Source organism: Panulirus ornatus, chromosome 17 (assembly GCF_036320965.1).
Source record: "Panulirus ornatus isolate Po-2019 chromosome 17, ASM3632096v1, whole genome shotgun sequence".
Taxonomy (NCBI): domain Eukaryota; kingdom Metazoa; phylum Arthropoda; class Malacostraca; order Decapoda; family Palinuridae; genus Panulirus; species Panulirus ornatus.
The window spans coordinates 7,673,045-7,694,951 of NC_092240.1; the positions used below are offsets into that span (position 1 = coordinate 7,673,045).

At 49.3% G+C, this 21,907-nt stretch overlaps 1 protein-coding gene across 3 annotated transcripts in view; it reads left to right on the top strand.

Annotated features, from left to right (window-relative positions):
* LOC139754547 (homeobox protein OTX2-like) overlaps positions 1-17,712 on the top strand; it is a 33,457-nt gene extending 15,745 nt beyond the window's left edge. Inside the window, exons 2-5 of one of the 3 annotated variants that reach the window (XR_011713902.1) lie at positions 905-1,082; positions 1,323-1,510; positions 13,752-15,994; positions 16,039-17,712. Coding sequence is in view for 2 of the 3 variants with exons in the window: in XM_071671871.1 (XP_071527972.1) it covers positions 974-1,082; positions 1,323-1,510; positions 13,752-14,516 (1,062 nt within the window). In the remaining variant the exon portion in view is untranslated. Of the gene's footprint in view, positions 1-904; positions 1,083-1,322; positions 1,511-13,751 lie in introns of all 3 variants that reach the window. The other 2 variants (XM_071671871.1, XM_071671873.1) reach the window with 2 other exon arrangements.
* The last annotated feature ends 4,195 nt before the right edge of the window (positions 17,713-21,907 follow it).

Genomic DNA, 21,907 nt, shown 5'->3' on the forward strand with positions numbered 1-21,907 from the left:
TGGGGTAACTGTCCTGTACATAGGTGTAAAATTTCAATCTGGTTTGTTATGGGTTCGGTCCACTGCGCGACTCTCCTCCTCTCGTCGCTAACGAACAAAGGCTCCTTACACACACACACACACACACACACACACACACACACACACACACACACACACACACACACACACAGCCTCTTCGTTAATAGCCTAAGAGGAGACGACACTTATGCTTGTCAAATGACGGGTTGTTAAGAGTCCGCTGGTCTCCATAGTTTGCTTGGGAACGAGGTAGGCCTCAGACGACGGAGGGCGAATAGCCCGTCTGTCTGTCTGTCTGGTGGGTGTCGCGACGCGCGAGATAGATAAGAGAGGTGGGTAGGTTTGTTGGTAGATGGGTAGGTAAGTAGGTAGACAGGTAGGTAGGTAGGTAGATGGGTAGGTAGGTAGATGGGTAGGTAGCGGCACCGCTGCGTCTCATGTATCGGAGGGGAAAAAGGAAGAGGGTGTTGGACCGCGTGGGGCTTCACGCCGGTAATAGCGTCGTCTCCGCCGCCCGCCGCCGCCCGATCTAGCAGTTCTTCTTGTCGGTTCATTACTTGGTCATCGGTCGGTAATTGTTTCCGGGATATCGGTGTACAAGAGGGAGGGTGAGGGCGAGAGGTAGGGGGCGGGCGGCCGCTGTTCCCGCAGATCGATATATGATTTAATTGGAGTATGATAGTCATAAGGGGGGCGGGAGAGGCGTTAATTTAAGGCACCTATCGTACATCGGGGGTTTGTTACAAGCGCACCGGCGTTTAAAGAAACGAATCCTTTAAATTAAACTCAGAATACAATCATATAAATATGTATGAATTTTTTTTCTTAATTTCTGGAACTGATTTGGATATTTTCTGTTCTCTTCTCTGGTCCTTGGCTACAGGCGGACCCCTTCTCCAGCAGGCTGGCGTACCACGGCACCTTCGGGACCCAGGGGGGTCTTGGGGGAGGCATGGCCTACCTCAAGAGCCCTCCTTACCCCATGAACGGCTTGGGCCTGAGCATGGGACACCACTCCCCCATGGAACATGGGGTACACCCATCGGTACCATACCCTACAGGTAAGAACACCCACCTTACGTTTTCTCTGCACAAACTCGCTTCTCTGAAACATGGCCAGCGAAGTCCTTGGCCCTCCAATAGCCATTATTGCCAGTGTTACCTTTCATGAATATCCCCCCCTTGAGAAATATGATCATGAACCACAAGCAACAACCCCACCACCCATTTTTTATGCCTCCAGACTTGTCTCCACCCAGCCACAGGATGTAACTAGGATTCCTCCTGCCTCCCTCCTGCAGGTCACTCATGGACCTCCTTCTCCACAGTGACCCCGGCGCCGGCCAGGAAGCAGCGTCGGGAGAGGACCACCTTCACCCGGGCTCAGCTGGACGTCCTGGAGTCACTCTTCGCCAAGACGCGCTACCCAGACATCTTCATGAGGGAGGAGGTCGCTATCAAAATCAATCTACCGGAGAGTCGAGTACAGGTGGGTTCTATTGCCATCTGTCCCTCTGTTATGTATATGTACGTATGTGTGTGTCCACTTTCCTCTGTTGGGTGTGCACCTGGAACAGGAGACAGCAGAGGTGGCAGGAGTGTGTCCACCTTCCTGTTGTGTGCGTCTGGAACAGGAGGCAGCAGCTACAACAGGAGCAGCAGCAGCAGCAGCAGCGTCGGGGGGCAGAGGAGGAGGAAGAGGAAGAGGATCCGCGTTGGGGGAAAATCGGTTCGGTCGGCAGCTGGTTCTTCGGCTGGTTTGAATCTGTGGCGAAGCCCCAACTGTCTTACGGGGGAGGGAATGGCGCTGTCTATCGTACACACACACACACACAGTCTCAAGGAAGAGCTTATAATTCCAAGATTTCTCTGGAAATATTTCAACGTCTCAATAATTTCTGTGGAATCTTCGTGTAACTAACGAGTCTCAGTAATGATGATCAGTATCTTTCAGCTCTGTCGTCCGGGCTGTAGTGAAGAACCGAGAGGGGAGGAGAGGGAGGGAATATCGAATATTTCAGGATCGACAGAATATCTTTCATACCACGGGAGAAAATTGTGACCGGTGCTGAAACGCTTCAGGGGCTGGCCTCCTCCTCCTACCCCTCCTCTTCCTCCTCCTCTTCCTCCTTTCCTCCTCCTCTTCCTCTTCCTCCTTTCCTCCTCCTCTTCCTCTTCCTCCTTCTCCTCCTCCTCCTCCTCCTGCTGACCCGCCGTCGGTCATGGCTCTGAGGCAACGACTCAGAATTTGATTCGTTGGACGATGATGATCAGTGATCACGGAGGAATATTTTAAGGATTAATGATCTAAATGCGAATTATGACGTCAGGGAGGTTTTTGCCCGTTCATGAAGGCGGGTCCGGAGACTTCGCTAACCGGATCTGGCGTACGTAATATGTAAAAATGTTTTACGGACGGAAATGACGGCGTATATAGGGAATGTGTTGCGTACGTTGGTGTGTGTGTGTGTGTGTGTGTTCACGGTAGCCCCTCGCGGCTGGCAAGCAACAGGCAACAAAGTGTTCAAAACCTAAAAGAAACACTTAATCCAAAGATTCAGATCTGTGTCTACTTACGCTTAACATGATACATATCTATGTATGCGTACAGAATATTTGTAATCTCTCTACCTGTCAATCTCATGTTTCACTTTACATACACGCGTACACAAGCACTCTCTCTCTCTCTCTCTCTCTCTCTCTCTCTCTTCATGGATAAAGTTCAAGTGATAGGGGCGCCCCCACCCCCTCACGAAGGAGGGTAAAACTGTCCCCCCCCTCCCTCCTCCCTGTACTGTACACACACAGGTAATTACCAACAGGTAATCACACAATGACGTCTTTCACCTGGATTTTCTGTAGAGGGCGGTAGGCGTGGGCTGTCTGGGCACGTGACACTATCTCGCCGTCAGGAGGAACTGAAGAAGGCGACCCAGCACCAGGACCTATCTGAAGGTGCGCCCCGCGCCCTCCCTCCTCTACCTCCCCTCACTAGATGAACAGACATAGGGGACAAACTCTCTTCCCCTCCCCCTATCTTTGCCCCTCTCTCTCCCCTCTTTCCCAACAGTGTGTGTGTCTCCTCACTGATAAAAGTGATCCTATTCCCCTTCTTCGATGGAGTAATATTATGGGGTAAGTCATCCCCCCAGAGAAAAAAAACCAGTTTGGCTTGAAATGAATTCAAATAAAACTGGTGAAAGTAAAGACAAGTGATACCCGTAAGGTTTCCTTATTGTACATTTAAAAGAGACGTTTGTAATAAAAGAAATATATGGGCAGAAAAGAAGAGGAAAAGAACTGCTTCTAGAAAATGAAAAGTGGATTTGTTGGTAATTAAAGACTTGTGGTGCTATGAAAGGGGGGAATTTACGGGGGGGGAATTTGATTCAATCAACAGAAAACTCTCTCTCTCTCTCTCTCTCTCTCTCTCTCTCTCTCTCTCTCTCTCTCTCTCTCTCTCTCTCTCTCCAATTCTTATTATTGTCATAATTATGTTTTGTACTTCTAAGATTAATATTTTTTTTTGGTGGGGGCGCTCTGTCAGCTTTGAGGCATTGCGCTCCACATGGGAGCAGGGTACCGTGGGCTCCTTCACGGCGAGAAGCTTCTGGACGCGGAAACAGCCTCATCATAGGGCGTCTTTGTCGCTCGTGGTGTCACCACACGCGGGCGGAGTCCGGGAACACCACTTAATGCAGCGCAGAGCCCTTACTTCAGTGGCTGTCAAGTTTCACTCAGGCCTAGTGGCTGGCTTATCTTTCTGCGTCGGACATAAGTGGGCGGCAAACGTTACAACACAACACGTAACTCATACGACGCATTCTTCCTAACTCATATATATAATATATATATATATATATATATATATATATATATATATATATATATATATGTGTGTGTGTGTGTGTGTGAAACAGCCAGGCCAGCCGGTAGAACACTGAAATGGGTTGACAACCGTCTCCCTTGACAATACATATCATTATTATAAATGATCTTTCGCCTTCATGATATTTTATCCAAATTTATCGATATAGGGAAACTTTTTTTATTTTCCACGTTTCCCTCCAGCTCCGGGACGGCAACATCATCTCCTGGGTTCCGTCGGGGGCCCCGACTACCGGTGTGTGTGTGTGTGTGTATGACGGGGCATGGCAGAAGCCGTGTGGCTTTCAAAAAGGAACCATTTGTTACCTGGAGGCGCGTCGGTGTGAGCTGGCGGCTGATGCGTGACTCGCCATTGTAATGTGACACCCATAATTAGGCTAATGTAACCCCGTCCCACCGACCCCCAAGCGCTGGCTTGCCCTCCCTCCCTCCTCCATCCTCTCCCCCAGAAAACGGCAGCATAGTACGGTGGACGCCATGCGTGCCCAGCCAGCCCTTAACCTTCCCTCCTTGCTCGTAATTCTGTGGCATTTTTAAACCGCCCTGATGCTCCTTAGCCATGGCACTGGTCTGCCCGATACTCGTGTGATGTTGAATGATGAAGACTAGATACTAACCCTCCTCCTCCTCCCTTCCAAAAAAAAAAGTGGGTAATCTTTGCGAGAGCAATGCAAATGAGCGGGGTCGGGAGTTTGAGCGGCCGCGTGACCACCTCACCTCCTCCGCGGCAGTAATTAGGGCGTCTTACTCGGCAGGTTTTCCACTCCGCCGCGTGCCTGAAGATATATAAATTTTTTTTTTTTCCTTTTTTCATTTACGCCTTGGGTCACAAAGGGTCTTGTACACCAAAGGGAAATGAATACCAGGACGTTGTATTGTGCTGTAGGGCCTCCTGAAGAAGAAGGAGGAGAGAGAGAAAAAAAAATATAAAGAGGTTCTTGAAATAAACGTATCGTCTTCTGAGTTTGAAAGATCGAGGATTACGGCTTAACAATATATTTTTTTTTTACTCCATGATGGCCAACGCTATGGTACTATAGACGTACTACGCCTTAGGTCCTAATTGCCATATCATTCTTTTTTTTCCTAAGTGATACAGAGGAGGTAGGGTGATTGAGGAGAAGGTAGGGTGATTGAGGAGGAGGTAGGGTGATTGAGGAGAAGGTAGGGTGATTGAGGAGGAGGTAGGGTGATTGAGGAGAAGGTAGGGTGATTGAGGAGAAGGTAGGGTGATTGAGGAGAAGGTAGGGTGATTGAGGAGGAGGTAGGGTGATTGAGGAGGAGGTAGGGTGATTGAGGAGGAGGTAGGGTGATTGAGGAGGAGGTAGGGTGATTGAGGAGGAGGTAGGGTGATTGAGGAGAAGGTAGGGTGATTGAGGAGAAGGTAGGGTGATTGAGGAGAAGGTAGGGTGATTGAGGAGAAGGTAGGGTGATTGAGGAGAAGGTAGGGTGATTGAGGAGAAGGTAGGGTGATTGAGGAGAAGGTAGGGTGATTGAGGAGAAGGTAGGGTGATTGAGGAGAAGGTAGGGTGATTGAGGAGAAGGTAGGGTGATTGAGGAGGAGGTAGGGTGATTGAGGAGAAGGTAGGGTGATTGAGGAGGAGGTAGGGTGATTGAGGAGAAGGTAGGGTGATTGAGGAGAAGGTAGGGTGATTGAGGAGGAGGTAGGGTGATTGAGGAGAAGGTAGGGTGATTGAGGAGAAGGTAGGGTGATTGAGGAGAAGGTAGGGTGATTGAGGAGGAGGTAGGGTGATTGAGGAGGAGGTAGGGTGATTGAGGAGGAGGTAGGGTGATTGAGGAGGAGGTAGGGTGATTGAGGAGAAGGTAGGGTGATTGAGGAGGAGGTAGGGTGATTGAGGAGGAGGTAGGGTGATTGAGGAGGAGGTAGGGTGATTGAGGAGGAGGTAGGGTGATTGAGGAGAAGGTAGGGTGATTGAGGAGAAGGTAGGGTGATTGAGGAGAAGGTAGGGTGATTGAGGAGAAGGTAGGGTGATTGAGGAGGAGGTAGGGTGATTGAGGAGAAGGTAGGGTGATTGAGGAGGAGGTAGGGTGATTGAGGAGGAGGTAGGGTGATTGAGGAGAAGGTAGGGTGATTGAGGAGAAGGTAGGGTGATTGAGGAGGAGGTAGGGTGATTGAGGAGAAGGTAGGGTGATTGAGGAGAAGGTAGGGTGATTGAGGAGAAGGTAGGGTGATTGAGGAGGAGGTAGGGTGATTGAGGAGGAGGTAGGGTGATTGAGGAGGAGGTAGGGTGATTGAGGAGAAGGTAGGGTGATTGAGGAGGAGGTAGGGTGATTGAGGAGGAGGTAGGGTGATTGAGGAGGAGGTAGGGTGATTGAGGAGGAGGTAGGGTGATTGAGGAGAAGGTAGGGTGATTGAGGAGAAGGTAGGGTGATTGAGGAGAAGGTAGGGTGATTGAGGAGAAGGTAGGGTGATTGAGGAGGAGGTAGGGTGATTGAGGAGAAGGTAGGGTGATTGAGGAGAAGGTAGGGTGATTGAGGAGGAGGTAGGGTGATTGAGGAGGAGGTAGGGTGATTGAGGAGAAGGTAGGGTGATTGAGGAGAAGGTAGGGTGATTGAGGAGAAGGTAGGGTGATTGAGGAGGAGGTAGGGTGATTGAGGAGGAGGTAGGGTGATTGAGGAGAAGGTAGGGTGATTGAGGAGGAGGTAGGGTGATTGAGGAGAAGGTAGGGTGATTGAGGAGAAGGTAGGGTGATTGAGGAGAAGGTAGGGTGATTGAGGAGAAGGTAGGGTGATTGAGGAGAAGGTAGGGTGATTGAGGAGAAGGTAGGGTGATTGAGGAGAAGGTAGGGTGATTGAGGAGAAGGTAGGGTGATTGAGGAGAAGGTAGGGTGATTGAGGAGAAGGTAGGGTGATTGAGGAGAAGGTAGGGTGATTGAGGAGAAGGTAGGGTGATTGAGGAGAAGGTAGGGTGATTGAGGAGGAGGTAGGGTGATTGAGGAGGAGGTAGGGTGATTGAGGAGGAGGTAGGGTGATTGAGGAGAAGGTAGGGTGATTGAGGAGAAGGTAGGGTGATTGAGGAGAAGGTAGGGTGATTGAGGAGAAGGTAGGGTGATTGAGGAGAAGGTAGGGTGATTGAGGAGGAGGTAGGGTGATTGAGGAGGAGGTAGGGTGATTGAGGAGGAGGTAGGGTGATTGAGGAGGAGGTAGGGTGATTGAGGAGAAGGTAGGGTGATTGAGGAGGAGGTAGGGTGATTGAGGAGGAGGTAGGGTGATTGAGGAGGAGGTAGGGTGATTGAGGAGAAGGTAGGGTGATTGAGGAGAAGGTAGGGTGATTGAGGAGGAGGTAGGGTGATTGAGGAGAAGGTAGGGTGATTGAGGAGGAGGTAGGGTGATTGAGGAGGAGGTAGGGTGATTGAGGAGAAGGTAGGGTGATTGAGGAGGAGGTAGGGTGATTGAGGAGGAGGTAGGGTGATTGAGGAGGAGGTAGGGTGATTGAGGAGGAGGTAGGGTGATTGAGGAGGAGGTAGGGTGATTGAGGAGGAGGTAGGGTGATTGAGGAGGAGGTAGGGTGATTGAGGAGAAGGTAGGGTGATTGAGGAGGAGGTAGGGTGATTGAGGAGGAGGTAGGGTGATTGAGGAGGAGGTAGGGTGATTGAGGAGAAGGTAGGGTGATTGAGGAGAAGGTAGGGTGATTGAGGAGGAGGTAGGGTGATTGAGGAGGAGGTAGGGTGATTGAGGAGGAGGTAGGGTGATTGAGGAGGAGGTAGGGTGATTGAGGAGGAGGTAGGGTGATTGAGGAGAAGGTAGGGTGATTGAGGAGGAGGTAGGGTGATTGAGGAGAAGGTAGGGTGATTGAGGAGAAGGTAGGGTGATTGAGGAGAAGGTAGGGTGATTGAGGAGGAGGTAGGGTGATTGAGGAGGAGGTAGGGTGATTGAGGAGAAGGTAGGGTGATTGAGGAGAAGGTAGGGTGATTGAGGAGGAGGTAGGGTGATTGAGGAGAAGGTAGGGTGATTGAGGAGGTAGGGTGACTGAGGAGGAGGTAGGGTGATTGAGGAGGAGGTAGGGTGATTGAGGAGGTAGGGTGATTGAGGAGGAGGTAGGGTGATTGAGGAGAAGGTAGGGTGATTGAGGAGAAGGTAGGGTGATTGAGGAGAAGATAGGGTGACTGAAGAGGAGGTAGGGTGATTGAGGAGGAGGTAGGGTGATTGAGGAGGAGGTAGGGTGATTGAGGAGGAGGTAGGGTGACTGAGGGGGAGGTAGGGTGATTGAGGAGGAGGTAGGGTGAGTGAGGAGGAGGTAGGGTGATTGAGGAGGAGGTAGGGTGATTGGGTGAAGGAGTGTCTGAAGGACTGTCGTCTCTTTTAAGGTAATTTGTGGGTGAGTTACGGTGCATAGAGTCGTATAGAGCTGGGGTTTCCAACGGCATAGGGATGGCATTTTAGACGTTAATATACGTATATATAATATATATATATATAGAGAGAGAGAGAGAGAGAGCCTTATAGAGTAACGCACTATCATCCCCCGCTAGTAACAGGGGGTAGTAGGGATGTGTGGGGGGCGAGGGGTGGTGGTAGCGTTGAAACGTTGGGAAACGTGGATAGATACAGTCCTAGAGCACCGACCGACCGACTCTATGTCATCGAGAGGCTGAGACACTGGATAGAGCCATAGAGCGCGGTGGATCCCAGCGGCAGGGATGGTATTAGACGTGGGAACACCTGGATACAAAAAAAAGAAAAAAAAAAAGGAAAAACTTGTGAGAGCTCTTGTTCCCGTGGGAAACGGAGTTGTGACAGACTTTCGAGTACTCTTTTGGCGTTCGGCTGATGGGTTAATGTGGCGTTCAATCGACGGGTTCTTTAAAGAGCGTTCAGCTTGTGGGTTATATTATGCGTTCAACTGATAGGTACTTTGTTGCGTTCAGCTGGTGGGTTCTATTTCGGCGTTCAACTGATAGGTACTTTTTTGCGTTCAGCTGGTGGGTTCTATTTTGGCGTTCAACTGATAGGTACTTTTTTATGTTCAACTGGTGGGCTCTTTTCGGCGTTCAGTTGGTGTTTCCTGCACGCAAAGAGAATGGGTTTTCTCCCCATTCTCAAGGTGCGTTCTGTATGGCAATAAGAGTTCATTATATATATATATATATATATATATATATATATATATATATATATATATATATATATATATATATATATACATATGTGTGTGTGTGTGTGTGTAATACATTTGAACCATTAGTTAAGTACTAGTTAAGGGAGACGTAATGGGTGGTTGGGGGTGCTCGTTAGAGCCTAGCTGTCAGTCTACTGTTCCCTGGACGTTTCCAGGAAGGGCTCCAGCCCTCCAGGCGCATCATCCAGTTATTCTGAAACACCTGGACCCTGCAGTCATCATTCCACTGTTCGTATCTTCAGTTTGAAGATTTGTAAAAGTTCTTTTCTCTCAGTAACTATTACTATTTATTATCATGATTATCATCATTATTATTATTATTATTATTATTATTATTATTATTATTATTATCATTATTATTATTATTATTATTATTATCATTATTATTACTGTTATCAATTATCATTATCATTATTACTAGCACTGATTGATTATCATTATTAATATAGATTATTATCATTATTACACTTATCAATTATCATCATTTCAAAAATCTACGTTTTTTTATCGTTTATCATCGTCTCTGGTTCTATCCATGTTGCCCTTTTTCCCTCCCTTCCCTTCCTACCGACTCACTCCCTCACTCCCTTGTTACTCCCTCACTACTGTGACTCACTCCCTCAGCCTCTCCCAAACCACGTCACAAGTGGGAATCCCCTAAACTCATTGTTCGCATTGGTGACAAAGACGGCGATCTGGGAGAGATGGACCCGAGTGGGTGGATGTGAGTGTGAGAGTGGGTGGATGTGGGTGCGACGGCGGGTGGATGTGCGTGCCAGTGTGTGGATGTGGGTATGAGTGGGTGGATGTAGGTGTGACAGTGGGTGGATGTGGGTGTGCCAGTGTGTGGGTGTGGGTGCGCTAGTGTGTGGATGTGGGTGCGCTAGTGTGTGGATGTGGGTGCGACGGTGAGTGGTGGTTGTGACGGTGGGTGGATGTGCGCGTCAGAGTGGGTAGGTGTGGGCACGACAATAGACACACAGTGTGGGCCTGTGTGTGATGGAGGGTGTTACCAACACTGGGTTGGTGCCTGGCCTTAACAAAGAGTGCGTGGGAGTGTAACAATGAGTGTTTGTGACCGTAACAGTGAGTGTGTGACACTGAGTGTGTGTGCTACGACAGTGACTGACGTAATGATAGACGGAGTGTGTGTGTGTGTGTGTGTGTGTGTGTGTGTGTGTGTGTGTGTGTTTAACAAGTGGTATGTGTGGGCGTGATTCTGTATGTTTATGGGCATGACTGTGGTCATTTGCATGCCTGTCTGTATGTGTTTCATGGGCTGTTGTGGGGCAAAGGGGCTGTATAATGAAGGGGTGATTCGTACACAATCTGTCTTTACACAAATACAGACACGTGAGCTGAAGGTACGGGCTAATGTTCACAATGACTGAGATGTGACATTTCTTGTGCACCAGCTGGGATGGGCTCGATGTGGTTGTGGTGTCGAACTGCAACCCTGGGGACGAGGGATCTCTAGTGACGGTGGGGGGGATCGGTGCAACAGCTTCTACCTGAGGTCCAGGTACAAGGCTTAAGTGTGTTTTAAGCGCCTGTTGACAAGTGGTATAAGAAGGGGCTGTGGATAGTCTTGCATGCCCTCTTCTGTACCTTTTCGTCGAAGCTCCTGTTGTGTGGTGGATACTGAGGCAGACTGAAAATTGTGATGATCATGAATTCAAGGGCAGAGAATCCAGCCAGGTGTCTTGAGTCTATGGAGAATGTTAGAGGTGCTGACGTATTCCTCCCAGCTTAATCCATCGTCCAGGGTAACGCCGTGGAGCTTCGAGGGCTGGAGGTGACCGGGGCCTAGTGAGACAGTAGGGGGTGGGAAAGGGCTGGAAGCTTGGTGGACTGAAGGGACTGGTGCCTTGTGAGACAGTAGGGGGTGAAGAGGCATGAATGGAAGCGACGCTGTTTGTACGTTCAGGACAGTCAGTTCTGACCCGGTAGTGATGTGGTCTGTGATGGTCCGGCTCTGGAAGCCGATGAGGATGAACTGGAGAATGCTATACCTGGCAGACCTCTTGTCAGCGCTGATGCCAAGTAGCAAGAGTCACTGATGCACTATCCACCGGGAGGGGGTAAGTCTGGAAGGCCACAGGTGAGGGACTGGGAAAAGTGGAGATGGTCCCTCGGGAGGTTGAGGAACCTGGCCCACCCTCGCTGAGGAAGTCTGCCGACTATTATAGCATGGCAGTTCTCTCAGCAGCCCACGCCTGACGACCATGTTGTAGGTGGTCGTGCCGAGAGCGCCTTGGTGAAGTCAGCGGAGGTGAGAACCACAAAGATCTCACGTCTTCTCTCGAGGTTGCGACACATGAAGGCGTGAGATGGTGACGAGACAGTGAGGGGTGTGTGTGTGTGTGGTGTGGCAGAGGAGGTCTTCACATGAACACGCTGTTCAGAGAGCGGCGGAACTTACAATATCGATCTAAACCCATTTGAAATACAAGTTCGGGAATCATGGCAAGGATTCGCAACTTACTGATAAGTTAAGTTTGGCATTTGGCGAGACGCATTAAGTCTTCCAAGTAAGCGATGCCAATTATCTGCTCAAGATAACCGCTGATGCTGGAGCAGAGTGGCGCGGCCTAGCTCGCTCACGGAAAGAATTTCTCGTATAGTTTGATATGCGAGTCGGTCGGTGTAATGGATACGCCTCTCTTATCTTAAGACTGCATAACCCTCGCGTGACTTCAACTGCGTATGTATTAAGTGTGAGGATGATCAGGCTCGGGTGGGGAGAGACGGCAGGAGATGGTAAGGTTTAGCTAAGGCGAGTCTCCTGGTAGGTGACAGTGGAGTGGTTATTGATAAGTTTAGCTCCTTCATCCTTACGACATCATTAACTAAGGAGGGAGATGTGTGTGTTTGTTTGTTTGTTTGTGTGTGTGTGTGTGTGTGTGTGTGTGTGTGTGTGTGTGTGTGTGTGTGTGTGTGTGTATGTGTGTGTGTGTGTGTGTGTGTGATTACCTTATATGCACAGTACGGGGAGAATGTGGGGCCTCCCCATCTCTTAAGCATTCTTTACCATCACACAGCTTCTTTTTCAAGCTGTTTTCCACTCAACATTTACAGCTTTCTCACTCAGTGTGTCTGACGGCGGGTGGGTGAGCGGATTGGTGTGTGTGTGTGTGTGTGTGTGTGTGTGTGTGTGTGTGTGTGGGTGGTGGATGGGTGGGTGGTGTGTGTGTGGTGGATAGATGTGTGTGGGTGGTTGTGTGTGTGTGTGTGTGTGTGGGTGGGTGGGTGGGTGGGTGGATGGTTGTGTGTGTGTGTGTGTGTGCGTGTGTGTGTGTGTGTGGGTGGGTGGGTGTAATAAGCAGCGCTGCCTGGTTGCAGGGTGGGTGGGCAGGATCTGGTAGCCTGGACCAAGGGATTAGTATAGCGGCTCTGCTGGTCTGGCCCGGCCCAGCCCGGCCCATGGTCCACACACACACACACACACACACACACACACACACACACACACACACACATCCCCCCTACCCCCGCTTAGTAACGGCTGAGGACGCACGTATGGCTCCTCGGATCGCCGCTGCCTCCACAGGACACACACACACACACACACACACACACACACACACACACACACACACACACACACACTAACGATGTTCGTTCGTATGATCGGTGTTGGCTGTGGTCTGTGTGGACGCTCTGTGCCTCACTGCTGCACCTTCCTTTTTTTTCCCCCTTCCCTCCTTAATCAAAGAGTCTAAGTGTGTTTCATATTGTTAGGGAGGGAAGCGAGGTCATTTAAGTGGCGTTGCTCCACGGGTGGTGGTGGTAGGCGGGGACTTGTGGTTGAGAGTTGTGGATAGATGCAGAGAGAGAGAGAGAGAGAGAGAGAGAGAGAGAGAGAGAGAGAGAGAGAGAGAGAGAGAGAGAGAGAGAATCGTTCGTGCGACGCATGACGGTCGCTTCGCCTCCGGATACAAAGAAGCAGCGATAAAGGACGGCTAGAGGTAACGGGTTATAGAGGTAACGGATTATAGAGATAACGAATCATAGAGGTAACGAATTATAGAGGTAACGAATCATAAAAATAACGAATTATAGAGGCAACGAATCACAGGTAACGAATTATTGAGGTAACGAATCACTGAGGTTACGAATTTTAGAGGTAACGAATGATAGAGGTAACGAATCACTGAGGTAACGAATTTTAGAGGTAACGAATTATAGAGGTAACGAATCACTGAGGTAACGAATTATAGAGGTAACGAATTATAGAGGTAACGGATTACAGAGGTGAGGAATCAGGCCCACAATGCCCTGGACCTCTTGCCCTACGAGGAGAGGCGAAGGAAGCGAGGGAAGGTGTCGGTGGACTCCAACCCAAACCTGTCGCACCAGGAACTAACCTGCGGTAGGGAGTTAACCCCCAGGGGTCAACACTTGCTCTAGGTCACCCAGGATAAGGAGTAGAGAAAGAAAACGGAAAGTGGTAACACTGTACATTAAGATCGTATCATCCGTCAACAACAGTCTTCGGTGAGGTTAAAGAGAGGGTCTTTTTCGACCCAGGGGCGGGCAGTGGTTTAAGGTTGACCCCTGTAACATCCGGGGTCATCAAGGGTTTTGCCACGACACATGCTTAAGGTTACGGTACACACGTCCTCCCTTTTCTCTCGCGTATGTTTGCAGACCGGAGGTGAGAACCGCTGTGCACTACTAACGTGTCCTCTTTCACCCGCAGGTGTGGTTCAAGAACCGCCGGGCCAAGTGTCGACAGCAAGCGCAGCAGCAGAACAGCAGCAGCGGCGGCTCCTCCAGCAGCACCAGCAGCAGCAACAACAGCACGGCCACCACCATCACCACTACACCAGCTGCCAACAACAACGACAGCACCAAGGCGGCCGCCCCACGCCCCAAGAAGATCAAGAGCCCCGGCACGCCCTCGCCCCCTCCACCAGTCATCAAGTCCTCCCCACGCCCTGCCTCCCCAGCCTACAAGCCTCCCTCAGTCTCCCCAGCCTCCGCACACACTCCCCCTAACACAACGCCCACGCCCACACCCACACATACCTATGGGTCCTTCCAGTCCGCGCCGCCCACGACGGACCACACCAACAGTTACTCCTCCCTGTGGGCCCCCACCAGTCTGCGACCCATGGGCGACCTCCACGTCTCCACGGCCAACTGCATGCAGACCCCCTCATACCACATGCCCACCAGCAAGAGTCCAGGCTCCTCCTGGAACCAGAACTACGGCCCGGCCTCCTACTACGGCAACATGAGCATGGAGTACCTACCCCACCACATGGGCACGCACGGACAGTTCACACCGGTGACTAACCACATGGGTGGGTTCCAGCAGATGGGAGGCCACATGATGAGCTCCCACAGCATGATGGGGAGCCAGCACTACTCCCGCGCCGCGGCCGTCACGCCCGTGCAGGGAGTGACCACCCCTGGCTCCCAAGACTGCATGGACTTCGGGGAGAAGTTCCAGGTCCTCTGAATGCCTCAGCGACCACCGCCGCCACGTCCGACATCAAGTGGGTCTCCAGGCTTCAGCTGAACACCAGAACGCCACTGTCTCTTACGTCTCTCTCTCTCTCTCTCTCTCTCTCTCTCTCTCTCTCTCTCTCTCTCTCTCTCTCTCTCCTGACGTGCGTGCGTCCGCACTGCACGCCGAGCTCTTAACGGGACTTTCACACACACATACACACACACACACACGGTCGGAGACTCCTCCTCACCACCACCACCACAACTCTGGGTCAGTTTGTGTGGAGCCAGCGTGAGGGTGACCAGCATCAGCTGCCACACCCGTAAAACTCAACTCTCTCTCTCCTCATACTCACTCACTGTGAGTTCTCAGGAGCCAGATGATTATTACCTCTCCCCTACTCCTCCTCAGCCTCTCTCTCTCTCTCTCTCTCTCTCTCTCTCTCTCTCTCTCTCTCTCTCTCTCTCTCTCTCTCTCTCTGGGACGTCATCATCATCGTCATCATCGTCGTCATCATCTTCTTCGGGCCACATACACACAGCACAACACGTCCTCTCCCCAGATCCAAGCGTTGGCCGTAAGACTTCGTGTTTTGCGAAGGTGTATAAAACAAAATAAAACAACCCTTACCTACCTACCTACCAACCTGCCTACCTACCTACCTACCTGCCTACCTACCTACCCGGACGACTGAGGGCAGCCACGGTGGAGGAGGAGGGACAGAAGAAAGGGAGGGCGAGTTCGGATGGAGGGAATGAAGAGTCGGAGGAGGAGGAGGAGGAGGAGGCTGGAGGGTCAAGCGGCCGGCCACCTGCACGAAGCGAGGATTAACATAGCGAATGTGGACAGTCTTGATGCCGCCCATGTCGGTCGGCCCTCTTGCCACAGCGCTTCGCTCGCCACCGCCACCACCACCACCACCACTACTACCACTCACACGGGCGACCAGCGCGACGCGTCGTCTACCTAGGTAGCGACCTCCACCACCCTCTCTCCCTCTCTCTCTCTCCCCCCTACCCTCCTGAGAGGCAGGCCTGGACACAACACGCGCGTCCCAGAGAGAGAGAAAGAGAGGGAAAGAAAGAGTAAAGTGAGTGAGTGAGAGGAGGAGGAGGAGGAGGAGGTCGGGCAAGAGGGTTCTGATCTCAATGTTGTGTGATTTGTCTTTCACAAAGCCTTTATACTAACTGTAGCCAGCGTGTCTAGAGTTACATATAGCAGGGTGAACTGTGCTAGGATTTGACTGATACCCATCTGTACATAATGTAAAAAAAAAACAAAAAATATTAAATAAACTGCAACGTAGACTGTATGATTCAATGTGCTGGCAGTTTAAGGAACGTATAGTGACTTTGGTGTGTTCCACATATTCTGTGACGTGATTGGAGAGAGAGAGAGAGAGAGAGACCCACCCCCCCTCCCTCACTCCCTCCCTCCCCTGAACCAGCTGGCCGTACAGTTGGCCTCCCTCCCAGCTGGCCGTACAGGTGGCCTCCCCCACAGCTGGCCGCACAGTTGGCCTCCCGTACAGGTGGCCTCTCTCAATACGTGTATTTCAGAGAACAGCGTGCATTACAGGAGGGGGCCCGTTTCAGGAGGAGAGAGTAGGGGAGGGGGGGTTGGTTTGGTCTCCTGAAATGTGTGGTCCATATATAGATATATTTCATATCTTTCTTTCTACTGTACATATATATAGTATTCTAAAGATATACTTGCTGTAATAATACGGGAGGGGAGGAGGTAAGGGGATATTCATTATTATTATGATCATTATTATTATTATTATTATTATTATTATTATTATTATTATTATCACTATGATTATTATTATCATTATCATCATTACTATCATTTGCCAGCCGTAGATAGGTGTGTGTTGTTTACTTCGAGTCTTGATTATATGTACATGTTAGTGCAATACTGGCGCGGGGAGGTCAGTGGTCAGCCGCTGGTGACCTCAGCTCGTGCGAGGTCAAGGTCAGGGATGAGCGAAGGCTGTCCAAAAAAAAAAAAGACATAACCAAGGCCTTCTACAACTGTCACTGTTATGACTATCACAACTATTTCTACCTCTACACGCACTCTACAACCACCGCTGTTATTACTACTACAATCACTACTACTACTACTGCTACTACTACTACTACTATACTGCTACTACTACAACCACTACTATACTACTACTACTACTACAACATTGCTGCTACTACTACAACCACTACTATGCTACTACTACTACTACAACCACTACTATACTACTACTACTACTACAACCACTACAGTACTACTACTACTACTACAACCACTACAGTACTACTACTACTACTACAACCACTACGGTACTACTACTACTACAACCACTACTATGCTACTACTACTACTACAACACTGCTACTACTACAACCACTACTATGCTACTACTACTACAACCACTACTATGCTACTACTACTACAACCACTACAGTACTACTACTACTACTACAACCACTACAGTACTACTACTACTACAACCACTTACTATGCTACTAGTACTACAACCACTACTAAACTACTTCTATCATACTACTATTACTACTACAACTACCACTACTACTACTACTACTACAACGTAACTACTACCACTACCACCATTCTGCTCAACATCTGATGACCCAGTCATGCTAATCATAACCTTTCCTCTCCTTCTTCCAATATGCTTATCATCTGTAACAACCCACCTACAACACACGAGAAACTTAAGTGTGTGGGTGGGGGACAAAAAAATAAAAATAAATAAATGGAAGAATGAATTCCACCCTTATTCTGCCAGCATTTAGAGACTTTAATCAACAGTTTATTGTACATAGTAAGTACCTTCTGGAGAAAAAAAAAAGAAATGTTCTCTATGTAGATACGTCATAAGGACGGTAGTCGCCCCGTACGGACCTACCGATACGTTTATTGTGTATGTCACTCCACAAACCACCGTCTGTCCTTGGAAGAAATGCTTCAAATACAACAGTTCTCGCGAGGGGCTGGAGGAGGAGGAGGAGCTGCTGCTGGTGTTGCTCCTCCTGCTCCTCCACCTCCTCCTCCTCCTCCTCCTTCCCACCCACCACCAAGAGGTGGCCATGACTGACTTAACTGCTGCATCTCGATGGTGAAGTGTTCAGATAATATTGTTTTGTAATATACTATCCAAAGGGTAAAAAAAAAAATATATATACAGGTTGTTTTATTTTTCTCGAACCTGTTTGTGTGAGAGGTCTCTCTCTCTCTCTCTCTCTCTCTCTCTCTCTCTCTCTCTCTCTCTCTCTCTCTCTCTCTCTCTCTCTGCACACACACACATACACGTATACAAACATACCCACGAATAGCCATTTATACACGTAAGTAGTCTCTCTCTCTCTCTCTCTCTCTCTCTCTCTCTCTCTCTCTCTCTCTCTCTCTCTCTCTCTCTGCACACACACACACACACACACTCACCATGTACACAAACATATCCACGAATAGCCATTTATACACGTATCACACACCCATGTACATACACATACATATGTATACATACATCCCCACGAACAGACACTTAAAGACAAACACACACCCTTGAACACATATATATACAGACACAGCCACACACAGGCACTTAAACACATATGTAAGACACACACACACACACACACACACACGTACACAAATACATATAACACAGCCACACACAGACATTTAAACCCATATGTGCCACACACACACCATCCACCAGTGAACCAGCTTGTTACGTATTGACATATGACTCTCGTGTTTATCTGACCTAATCAGTGACCCCCCCCCCCAACCACCCAATCTTTGTACATCTCTTATCACCCAGTCAATGGCCGAATCTTCCTCCCCCCCCCCCCAATCATCCATGACAGTCGTGACAATGGCAAACACCGCCCCCCCCTCTCTTTTGTTTACGATTGTGTTGTGTATGGGGGGGGGGATTTGTTTGGCAAGAAATAGTAATTTGAGATCATAAACATCCGGATGCAGACGATGGTCCACGATCAAAGTGGTGATCAGGTTCCCGGTCGTCCTCCCCCCCGTCCCCTATCCCTCCCTTCCTTCCTCCCTCCCTGCTGCTGCTGGACCTATGGAGGAGGGAGAGACTGGTGGTGGTGGAGAGGGAAGGAAGGAAGGGAGGAGCATTCTACAACACTTTTTACTGCGGGAGGTTGATGACGTGTTGTATGATACAAGAGGGGGGGGGGGTTGGTACGCTACTACTACTACTACTACTACTACTACTACTACTACTACTACTACTACTACTACTACCACCACCACTACTACTACTAGTAGTAGTAGTAGTGCTACTACTGCCACTACTACTAGCACACTCTTATTACTACTACTACTGATGCTGCTACTGCTACTACTTATACTACTACACTATTACTACTACTACTACCACACTACTACTACTACCACACTACTACAACTACTACTACTACTACTACACAGATCTGGGACTTCAGGTTCCGGCAGTGGACCTGTTGACTCGTACCAACACGATCGGTACAGTGTTACACAGACGACCAGGAGGGATGACCAACCGTTCACTTTACACTGCAACACTAAGACACTGTATATGACAGTGAGACGTCACTGTTACTCATCAGCGTATCAGTGCTGATGAAGAAATCACTGCATCACTGTTAGCTGATGATAATCGTTTGGGAAGAACTACTGCTGGTCACTGGCATTCACAGTGTAAATCACTGTTCGCTACGGGTCACTTATTCAGTTTTCACTTCTGTGGAAATTAGATATTGTCTTTCCTGGTGTGTATGTGTGTGTGTATATATATATATATATATATATATATATATATATATATATATATATATATATATATATATATATATATATATAAAATGACATTTACTATTCAACTTAATAAGAGGATGTTATCCTAATTAAGTGTACTTAAACGTATGCACGAGTTATATCCGGTCATTAGCTGAACGAGGTGTTGCAGGTGTGGACGTGGAGAGGTTACCAACTGTCTTCCAATGACCGAGGTCAGGTCACGAGATGACCTTAGCATCATTATAATACCTTCCACTGAGGCTGACGGATGGGTCATGTCCTTTTTTGATCTTACGTAGATACAAAAAGCTTTATGGAAGTATTGTGCTAGTGGTATGATGAGGTCTTTGGCGATGCTGTTAATGGTTTAGACACCGGAGCACGACGGGACGACCCTTGAGCACGACGGGACAACCCTTGAGCACGACACGATGGTACGACCCTTGAGCACGACGGGACGACCCTTGAGCACGACACGATGGTACGACCCTTGAGCACGACGGGACGATCCTTGAACACGACGGTACGATCCTTGAGCACGATGGTACAGGGATTATTGTGTGGTAGCGGGAAAGTTGTGTGGTACTTTGATGGTTATGAGGTACTGGGACTGCTGTCTGGTACTGGGATGGTACCAAGGTGGCTGTATGGTACCGGGAATAGGTGTATGGTACCGGAAGATGACTATGTGGTACCGGAATATGGCTGTGTGGTACCGTGATGACGGCATGGTACCGGGAATAGCTGTGTGGTACCAGGAACGGCTGTGTGGTACCGGGAAGGGCACTACAGTACCGGGAGACACAGTTACAGTAAACCTGTAGCATCATTACCTCTCTCGGCGTCCGTGTCTCACGTACCACATCTACCACACACTCTCTTCACCATCCATCTACCACACACACACACACACACACATACATACACTTCATCACCCATCTACCACACACACACATACACTTCACCACCCATCTACCACACACACTCTCTTCACTATCCATCTACCATACACACACACACACACATACATACATACACTTCACCACCCATCTACCACACACACACACATACACTTCACCATCCATCTGCCACACACACACACAGACACACTTCACCATCCATCTGCCACACACACACACATACACTTCACCATCCATCTGCCACACACACACACAGACACACTTCACCATCCATCTACCACACACACACACATACACTTCACCATCCATCTGCCACACACACACACAGACACACTTCACCACCCATCTACCACACACACACACACACACACACTTCACCATCCATCTACCATAAACACACAATCCACCACGGTCAAACTGGTTTTGTGGACGAGAGGAACATCTTTCTTACCCACAGACGTTGAGGGATATGACTACATACATATATAATAAATACCAGATCACATACATCAAGCGATACTAGATCACAAGTGTCAATATTCCCCGCTTTTTGAAGCGATACTGAATAATAACAATAATAATAATAAGCGGATGTGTGGATATTCACTCTTATATTTTTTTTTTTGGTGGGGTTGTATACAAATTGATTTCAGGGTAAAGTGGGGAAAGTATTTAGCGAGGGGCGTGAGACGAGGACGGAGGAGGAGGAGGACCCGGACCCGGACCCGCCACAGCCGCCTGGGGAGTTGTGATTGTTTTGGGGAGCAGCTGTTTGGGCGACAATGGCCGGCTCCCCCCGTGTCGCTCACTCACGCCCGGTTCCTCTATGCTTCGTCTCTCTCTCTCTCTCTCTCTCTCTCTCTCTCTCTCTCTCTCTCTCTCTCTCTCTCTCTCTCTCCCTTACTTTCTAAACAGCATGAGCTCACTCCAGGGGGAGCTTAAATTCCTCACCTTTTGTCGAGGGTTCGGGGATGAGTAGTGGGGGGGTGGGTGGTGGATGGGGTATAGTATGGGATGAGAGAGAGAGAGAGAGAGAGAGAGAGAGAGAGAGAGAGAGAGAGAGAGAGAGAGAGAGAGAGACTAAAGTTCTCTCTTTTTTATTACGATGTTATTTTTCTGAGCGAACGTCCCTACCAACCATGGGACGGTCTCGTTTGTGAGTGAGGTTATGAGGGAGATGTGTGTGTGTGTGTGTGTGTGTGTGTGTGTGTGTGTGTGTGTGTGTGTGTGTGGCTGGTACCATCCCTGGCCCAGACCTACAAAAGCAGCGAGATATGCGCATGCCCAACAAAAGGTTTTTCCGTCGACCAGCGTGACGCGACTGGGAGCGGGGCTGGTCGACCACTGGCTACATCAACCCACCTGAGAGAGAGAGAGAGAGAGAGAGAGAGAGAGAGAGAGAGAGAGAGAGAGAGAGAGAGAGAGAGAGAGAGAGAGAGAGAGAGAGAGAGGTATACACACACACACACACACACACACACACACACACACACACACACATACACACTCATACACATACACACACTCATACACATACATAGAGGTGTGAGCGAACCTGAGCGAGGCTGACTGATGCAGAGTGGGGCTCGGGTTTTAAATGCCGGCTGACCGTGGGGGCCCGCGCAGCGCTACAGTATCAGATGGAGGCGA